The following is a 9896-nucleotide window of genomic DNA, read 5'->3' as shown; positions in this document are numbered from 1 at the left end:
CCTTAGTCCCATCCTGTACTCCCCGTTCAACCACGACTGCGTTGCCACGTATGACTCCAAAACCATCATTAAGTTTGCTGGCAATACGATGGTGGTAGGCCTGATTACCGATGATGATGAGACAGCCTATAGAGAGCAGGACAGAGACCTGGCAGTATGGTGCCAGGACAACAACCTCTCCCTCAACATCAGCAAGAAAAAGGAGATGATTGTGGACTACAGGGAATGGAGGGCCGTTCACGCCCCCATTCACATCGACGGTGCTGTAGTGTAGCGGAACGAGAGCATCAAGTTCCTTGGTGTCCACACACCAACACAGTTGTGAAGAGGGCACGACAATGCCTCTTCCCCTCAAAAGGCTGAAAATATTTGACATGGGGCCTCAGATCCTCAAAAAGTTTTACAGCTGCACCATTGAGAGCATTTTGACTGGCTGCATCACCGCTTGGCATCCAATGACTGGCAACTGATTGGCATCCAACGACTGGCAACTGATTGGCATCCAACGACTGGCAACTGATTGGCATCCAACGACTAGGGGATACAGTACATCACTAGGGCTGAGCTCCCTGCCATCCAGGACCTTTATACCAGGTGGTGTCAGAGGAAGGCCCTAACAATTGTTAAGACTCCAGCCAACCAAGTCATAGACTGTTCTCTCTGCTAACGCATGACAAGCGGTTGCAGAACCAACAGAAACAGCCCCTACCCCCAAGCCTTAAAACTATTAAATAATTACTTAAATAGTTAACCAAATACTTACCTGGACTATCTGCATTGACCCTTTTTACACAAACTTTTTATACTCATCACATATGCTGCTGCTTATGTTTATTATTTATCCTGTTGCCTAGTCACTTTATTCCTATTTATACATATATATCTACCTCAATTACCTCCTACCGCCTGCCCATCGACTTGGTACTGGTATCCTGTGGTTATAACTAAGTTATTGTTACTCATTGTGTATTTATTATTACTTTTATTATTACCTGTTATTACTTTTCTATTTTTTTCTCTAAGTTCTCTCTCTCTGCATTGTTTGGAAGGCCCCTTATGCATTTCACTGTTAGTCTACACCTGTTGTTTACGAAGCATGTGACGAATACAATTTGATTTGGTTTGAAGAGATCAAGGACGTTGCCATGCTCAGACATGGATGACACATTATTGGCCTCCCTCTGGCATGTGTAGCTACAACTAGTTTGGATCCGTGCCTGGCTACCACATCTCACCAGCATGCAACAAACCAGGAAATACATCAACATTGATGGCTATCCATACATAAACTACCTCATTATTGACATAAAGTATGTTATCTCAATGTTAAATAAATGTTGTCCATTAAACGAACAATAGTCTCATTTATTGAACATGGTTTAGCAAAATGCCAATCATGCGATAAAAGTCAAATTATTTGAATAATTTCAGTTTATATTATTTTAAGAAATTTAAGTAAGACAAAGCGCGCAATACATTTGACTAAAGACGCAGGTTACTGAATCACATCTATTAGCCTAAGCAATAAGCCTACTGTATACACAATATGCCATTATATTCCTTCCGGTAGACCATAATATTTTTTTTTAGCATTGTTTCAAGATGGAATTTTATACATTTGTGCTGACATAAACTGGATTGATGGGTTGCCGAGAATTTACCCAGTGTCAATGTTGCCACTAATCTGCCCTGTCTATTTTACCAAATGGAAACTGCATAAATAGCCTGTGTGGTATTGGTTTGAATGGGTTCAGGTAACATCAGGTAATAAGACATATATTTCACTCTCACTGAAGTTTGCATATGACGCATAGAAACATAACGAACAAATCAAGTGAAAATGTCACTTAACGGTTGTTTGAAGTGAACAGGTACACCAATTTCTGACTGTTTACTGAAAAAACTATAAGCTAATTGACTTTGACTTGAGATGGCAAAATGTACTACAGCTTCAGTGTTTTATCAACTCAAATAATAATTTATGTAGGCTATCATTGGCGCGAAATACCCAAGACCACATTGAATTTCAATGTACTGTAAAATTGTCAATCAATTAGGCGACCGGAGAGAGAGCATGGTCGTTGATGCTGTGTTTTGATTGGGCTAACCAGGAGACTCGTAATGTGCGGCAGTCCCATATAAACACGTGCAGACCAGCGCTCTATCGGTCATGCACGTCAAAGGAAATCAGTGTACTGTCCAGGGTAGAGGAATAGCCGCATTGGGTAGATGGTACCTACTTAGTGATATATTTACATTGTTGAAAACACGGCGCTGTACATTTTCAGAGCTGTATGAACTATTAATAAGATAAGCAAGAAACACTATTCCTTGTATTTTGTTAGATCATCAGTGATTATTGAACAATGCCTTTGATGACCGGACTTTTTCTTCTAATGGTGCTGATTGCATCTGCATATGAACTGGATCAGAACGAGTCGTATTCACCCAGAAGAGCACGATTTTCTGCAAATACCCCTTGTAAGTAATAGTCTCTCTTACAATACAGCATGTTTTTGAGTGGATGCGGTGTTCGCACGGATTTGTATGGATTATTACTATTACATTGTATGCACAGTATGGGGGAATGTTTGCTATTACATGATATGCTGCTCTGTTTCCAAGTGAACGCCTTGATCGACAGACAACCGAATAGCTCCAACATAGGCTAGGCTACTCACTGTGCTCTACCGGTGTTTTACCGGCAAGTGATGAGCGTGAGCTTCGTGGTGACTGACACCTGTTTGTGAAAAAGCTGTAGCCTACCATCATGAGATGTTGAAACATGGTATATGAACGAATGCTCTTTGAATTGATGGTCGTGTGGGTTGCTTAAACACGAGGTCACTGACCTGAGGATAGAACATCAGATTAATATTTATTTTAAAGGAGGCTGTAGGAATTAGTTGATTCAGGAGAGCACACTTGTACCCTGTGTGTGGTTAAATTCATCAATGGTTATTTATTTATGTCCGTTAGCCTATTCTACAAGTCATTTTTAAATGTCTTAAATACATTTATCTATAATGTTGTTTTACGCACTGTTTAAGCATTTTTTTAAACCACCAAATGATCTACAGGTGTTTCGAAACAACTATGGCCATCATATTTTAAATGTATTGGTATTCTTCCAAGCAGTCACCGGTGTAAAGTATTGATAGAACTACAATATTGCTGTAGGCCCCATAAAATACCGATTTGTGCGTGGTGGCATAGGCTACGCCACTGCACCCACCTGTAGCTACTGGCTACCGGCGTCTTAACAGGAGGAATGAAGCGCCTAATACCGGAAGAAACGTGAATGGGGTAGAGCTTTCTAGGTGAACGCAAAGCGGGTGGAGACGTTAGAGTGTCTTTGGGGAAAGAATGCTGGCCATTGGCCAGGGATGATATCCAGATTCGAAGACTCATAGGGCACAAGGTTTCGCGTGACGTGCGTCACTTACTCAATCAGTAGGCTTTATCTCCCTTTTCAATGGTTTGCCAACTGTAACTGCCAATCGTATTCCCGTGCGATTAATAAAGTGAAAATAACATCTTTCCACCGAGCACTGCCCCTAAAAAGAGGAAAGCTATTGTATAGCAAGAAAAAAACTAATTAATGGCCTAGGTCTACATCGGATTGGGCTATCTATTCAACCCCATGCATAACATTATGCTTAAATTGGTTGCCAGAGGGATGGATTAAATGTTCATGCACTCTATTTCCAAAATGTGTATGAGATATGAAAAAGTTGCTTGCCCAATGAAAGCCAGGCCCATGTTAGGAAATATGGGTATGAATGAGGTGTTATCTCTGATCTCCTTAAGTCTTTATTGTTATTTCAGTTAAACCAATGCATTGGTTACCTCAGACTAAGTGTCTGCTGCATGGGCCTCCTTGGTCCTGCCAGTAAGAGATGCTGAAGGAGTGTGTATATGTTGAAATCGAATTTATTTATTTATTAATTCTCCCATGACCTGAGCGATACAGTGGTGGGACAGTTTGATTAGTGATTAGAGCATTGTGCTTCTTAGAGATCAATCATATCTGCTTGACAGCCATTCTGATTCATCGCAGATTGGCTAGTTCATTACGGGGGGGGATCAAAAATGTTGAATGAGTGAGAGTGCATCCTCCTGTGGCATACAGTACATCAGCTCATTGTTACAATTGCTGTATGCTTCTTACCATGAACTTGTCCCAGTCTTACTAAATGGACAATAGAGGCATTCATTGGAAGACATTTAGGGGTTTTCTGGTTACTTTATATCTTTACCTCTTGTCAGAGTAGTTTACACAGCTGTGTATGTCAGCTTGCTCTTTTAATATTAAGTCTGAGGCAATATTTATGTGAAACATGAACATTAGGTCTATTTACGAGGATTGAGGCAGTGACCCAAGCCAGGGTACATGACTGTACTTTTAAGTGTGCACAGTCCATGGTGATGAGTGTCAGAGGTGGTTTGGCACGCCTTCCAAATGCTGCATGTTATTGTCTTGTCGCATGTGAGGGTAATGGAAACAAGGGGTCTGGTGCCAAAAGGGACAGTCAGCGGAACCTGATCCTGAAGTGTGTGTGTGTGTGTGTGTGTGTGTAGAATATTCATGAAATGATTTGCCAGGAAGAGGAAATGTAATTATGGTAAATTGTGTCCCAGTCTTAAAAAGTTGAAGGTGTCCAATGAGCAGTCAAGTTGTAATTTGTCTGAATAGTTATGATCGCAGCATTGAATCAACTTTGCATGTAAATTATCATCAAATCCCTTAATTATTTGGTTCCCAATCAAAACAGACTGGTTATCTTTCCATTATTGTTGAGAGCTATATGATAGCCTGCCCCCTGCTTATGGTCCCTTCCCTCTCTGAGTCTACAGCTGACGTGGCACGCTGTCTGAACAGTGCCCTCCAAGTAGGCTGTGGAGCCTTCGCATGTCTGGAGAACTCCACGTGTGACACAGATGGCATGCACGACATCTGCAAGTCCTTTCTGTACAGTGCAGCTAAATTTGACACTCAGGTATGGTAATTCTTTCTCTTTTCAAATCTGACAGTATGTCGCTGTAGATTAAACCTGTTAACTGAAGTTAAGTCATGTTTTTTGATATGACTGTGATATTATGTGGTTTTGTGCAGGGTAAAGCCTTTGTGAAAGAGAGCCTCAAGTGCATTGCCAACGGCATCACCTCCAAGGTGTTCCTCACCATCCGCCGCTGCTCCACCTTCCAAAGAATGACCTCAGAAGTTCAGGAGGAGTGCTACAGCAAGCTGGATATCTGCACTATCGCCCGCACCAATCCAGATGCTATTGGAGAGGTGGCTCAGCTCCCAAGCCACTTCCCCAACAGGTGAGTTCCTAGAAAACATAGGTCAAAGGGCTTCCATTTCTGTTTTTTTTACTTTATCTTAGTACAACAAAATCTATGTATTTGGTACACTAACTCTACTGAAGGAAATACATTTCACTGGGCTCCTAAGACATTTTGATAAAATTGTAAAAATAAAAAAAAGCCTTCCATGAGCTAACACTCGCATTTGACTTTTTTACCCCCTTATTAGCACTGACTTTGCTTTTAGCTACTTTATTGAGGAAAAATGGGCTTACTGTGACTGAGATAAATGTGGTTGCCCCAGCTAGCTATGTTAAGATGAACACACTAACTGTAAGAGTGTCTTCTAAATTACTCAAATTCTGCACTATGTAGAAATCGCTCCGCCATTTCCTGGTTGCTAAAATTCGAATAGTTGGCCTAAATTTACTTTAAGTGACATAACAAGCAAGTATATTGTAGATTGTACCATCTAAATCACTGAAATATATTTTCCATAACCCAAAATATTGCATATTGAGCTGTTTGAAGCTGGTATACAAAACCGAAAGTAAAAGACAAACTAAACTTAAAAATGGGAAGCATAGAAATAGTGCACGTAGAACTGATCTACCACTTCTTAGACTTGCTTTCAATGAGAATGACTGATGTATAACTCACATTTCTATGTGAATTTTGTCGGTTGCCCAAAAAGTTACATATTGCAGCTTTAAAATAAAAAATGTAAATAACAGCAACAAAAATACATGAATGCTGCATCCTTTTGCAGGTTTTACGGTAAGCTCCTCCAGAGCCTGATGAACTGTGATGAGGAGACTGTGGACCTGCTGAGGGCCAGTATGGTGTCCAGACTTGGCCCAGAGATGACCATTCTCTTCCAGCTTCTGCAGAACAAACCCTGCCCCTCGGTTGCTGCTGCTGCCGTTCCAACTGGAGTGGAGGGCCGAAGGAGCTCACGGTTGTCAATGGGCCCACACATGTATAAGATCCAGCCTGGTCTACGCAATAGAGACTCTGCCAGCCATTTTAGCAAGAAGCGCGCCACTGGTGACAGCTCCTAACTCCCACTCAGATCCAGAAACTACACACACCCCTCAAAAACATAAGCCAACAGTGGTCTCTTCCCTTGGGTATTTAAGAATCATTCCTCTCCAGACTGGAAAATAACATGCACCTCTAAGAGAATATCCAATGTGTTTCAAGTATATTTTATATCAGAGTTTGAGTGTGAGAGATACTGTACCTAAGGTTTGAGAGGATCCCCTCCCCTAAACTATTTCCCAACTCTATCACTCACCAAGTTCATTGAACATGTTGTATTGTATTCTATTGTATCTACACAACTTGGCCCTGTCCATTCCTGTTCACTCCCCACACTTGATATGAATTCTGAGAGCCTAGTGGGATGATGTCCCTTTAAGTTTTCTGTCTAGGATTTCAAGCATAAACTTGCAGGTATGGTTCATATCTATAGAGCACAAATGTTTAAAAAAAAATTGGGTTGCAGAATACAAATGTTTATCCATTAATATAATATCAATTGATATGTCATCAATATCTTCATCAATAGATAATTAAATGTGATTACTATTAGTTAATTACTAGATGTTTCATACAGTAAATGTGAGATATTTCTATATTATGATGAGACCATTAAAATAGGTAAGCATGTGCTATAGAAATCAGTGTCACATAGTCACTGACACAAACAGGATTCTTTTATTTATTGAATTATTAGTCTCTGATGGCAACAGCCAGATCTGTGAGAGAGGCATGTCCCTCAGATGAGAGCTATCCTAATAAACTTTGCACAGGAAGTTACCTTAACTTGTAACCACCCGGAATGCCATGTAGCTAACTCCTATACCAGAGAATATAGCATTGTTTAGATACCATTACATCTCTTCTGTCCTGAAACACTCAGTTCACAGAAAGTGTGGACCAGCAGTGTAACTTATGAGCAGGTGACCACCTGAGATTGATAGAGGCCACCCCATTACATGAACAACATTCTCCCTGATGAATATGACATGGAGGGTTTGGATCATACACACTGACTTCCAGTGTTGATAATGACTATTTAAAAGCCTTGTTGGTATAATATTGATATTTATTTTCCTACTATATTATTTAAATTGTTATTTTATGATGTTGCTGTAGTTTTAGTTAGGTTATAGATATACAATTTTAATGTGCAGTTTGGTCATAGCTTCTATTTCAGTGGGGGCTCATGATCAAATACTATAGCATCTGCCACTCTCTACATTGTCCTCTGTTGACTGAATAGGACCCATGTTATGACTCTGTGCTGGACATAGGGGAACAAGTTGGTCATTCAAGTCAGGTTATCTTCTTTATGAGTGTTACATGGGACTGTCACTTAAACTACCCATATTGCAAACATGGTCACTTATGTACTGGTGCAAGGGGACTCTGTTGGGAATGTGTGTGTATTTTCCAAGCACGATTGATTATGTTATGAAGGTAGAGAGAAATTGTGGTCAAGCCATTCATTGTACATTTAACAGCTAAACTTGAAGACTGAACTGCAAAGCATTTGCTGGATCTATCCTTAATATCATGCAAAATAATGTTTCTCTCAGAAAGGTTACCCTGGTGACATTACTCCATAAGTGCTTCAATAAAGGGAGGTTAATTCAAGAGACTTTTCACACATGCCTGGATGAAGGCGATGTGCACAAGGGGAAAATAATGTTAGAGAGATCTGGTGGTATTACAATACCAAATCATTTGAAATGTTAAGAACTCACAAACCTATGCAATAATCTCTCATATGGAGGATTCACAATAACACACAACCTTGCCCTTTGTCACAAACAGTGCCAGCTGATGCTGAATGAATGTGGCAGCAGCTCATTTGCTCCCATACTCATAGTGAAGTATGCAGGCAATGCAATGTGCCCCTAGACTCCCCCTTTCTGTTTCTGTGTTTGTTGCTGTGGGTTATGTTGTATTGTTTTTTGTTTTGTCTTTTTCTTGGGATATAATAATATCTTGCTTTTAGTAGCAATATAGTGTATATTAAAAAGAAAAAGTAAGGAAAAAAATCACTCAAATGTTAAGACTGTATTAGCAATGTAGTGTATCTCACTACTAATGTTACATATGCACTTTGCATCTCTTATGACCACTATAAAGGGGCATTGAAACATTCATCACTTGCAATGGGTTGGGACTACTTCCTTCCTATACTGTTAATACATGTATTTCTGTGTCTGTAATAGCTGGACAAAATCCAAAACATTTGCTGCTAAACAATAGCTTGCTCCCCTGTATGATAGGTTATCATTTTACATTTACTTGTTTATCTATGGTGAAAACCCATTCACAGACCCTGGCATCAATCTGTATACTTGCATTTGACCATTTTCATTCAGTTTGGTACTTCTTCTGGAATTTGTAAATTTATTTGAATGTTGCTTGCAGTGAACATATTTGACAATAGTATTCTGTTTATTTCCTCTCCCTTGAGACTATGCTTATAAATCCAAATTCTGGGTAACTTTAGAGAATGTATCTTATATTGAATGTTTGTTCTGGTGAGGATGTGCCCAAACCTAGATGGTTCATTGACATAATTTATAATGTGTGTTTAGTTAAAGGTGCATAGTGTATGAAAGTCTGTAATAGGCAAATATGAGAATTAAATTAACAGACTTACAAGTCATATTTTGTTCTTTCGAGACATTTTGTTTTATTCATTAGGCTATTTGTTGCAAGACAAGAATAGGGTGCATTTTGGTGGTAGGCCTACTGGATTATTAGCTAAATCTATCCTTAGGGAAATCAGTGAAATTGGCAGCAGCGTTTTCTGTTGATACACCATATGTTTATGGCAGGCTGGGGACTGGGCTCCCTGAACTCTGGAACTCCATGGTACTCTTTCCCCTCAAGACTTGAAATCAATTTGCCAGAATTAAAACTACTTGGGTGATCAGTAAGAGTGAAATCTTAATCGTAGTGACAGTTACTTTACTTTCAAATTCATAGATGAAAGTTATCAGTAAGCCATTTGAGGAGATTACTTGCTGAAGTTCCGAATACAGTAGCTATGTTAAGCATGATTGATCCTTGTGAATCACTTGCACTTTAATACATACCCATCTACATATATACCCATTATGTATACATGGATGTATGGCTTTTTTCTTTGTGCTAAAAATTATGAAAGATACAAATGCATCAACTGTGTGTCTTTGCTGATTAGAAATAAACTATTATCATATCTGGCATATGGTATCACATGTGTTGACTGCTTTCATTTGACTAACATGTAAAACTGGTACTTTTAACACATACCGTACATCTAAACTTCAAATCTGAAAACAAAGTGCAAGTATTAGCAATTATGAATATCTATAATGAATTGTACCCATGAAGTAGAAAACAAGGACTAACAGAGCACATCCTTATGAAAATGTACTTTCTTAAACTTGAGCACAAACGAGCTGAAACTGCAAAGTGCCTGTATCATTGGAGTGCCCCAGGAAAAGAGAGAGCGGTACACGAGTGGCTGCATAGCCGCTATCTCAGTCAGAGGCAAATATAATTTCATGCCAATTTGG

General features: G+C 39.5%; 1 protein-coding gene across 1 annotated transcript; it reads left to right on the top strand.

Annotated features, from left to right (window-relative positions):
• Positions 1 to 2182: 2182 nt before the first annotated feature.
• Positions 2183 to 9570, top strand: LOC112248458 (stanniocalcin). Its single transcript, XM_024417495.2, has 4 exons — positions 2183 to 2481; positions 4858 to 5000; positions 5117 to 5328; positions 6080 to 9570. Exons 1-4 carry the CDS (start codon positions 2367 to 2369, stop codon positions 6369 to 6371), a joined length of 762 nt encoding a protein of 253 aa, XP_024273263.1. The 5' UTR covers positions 2183 to 2366; the 3' UTR covers positions 6372 to 9570.
• Positions 9571 to 9896: the final 326 nt, after the last annotated feature.

The sequence above is a fragment of the Oncorhynchus tshawytscha genome, linkage group LG04, assembly GCF_018296145.1.
Source record: "Oncorhynchus tshawytscha isolate Ot180627B linkage group LG04, Otsh_v2.0, whole genome shotgun sequence".
Classification (NCBI taxonomy): domain Eukaryota; kingdom Metazoa; phylum Chordata; class Actinopteri; order Salmoniformes; family Salmonidae; genus Oncorhynchus; species Oncorhynchus tshawytscha.
This window is presented reverse-complemented; position numbering and strand designations above follow the sequence as displayed.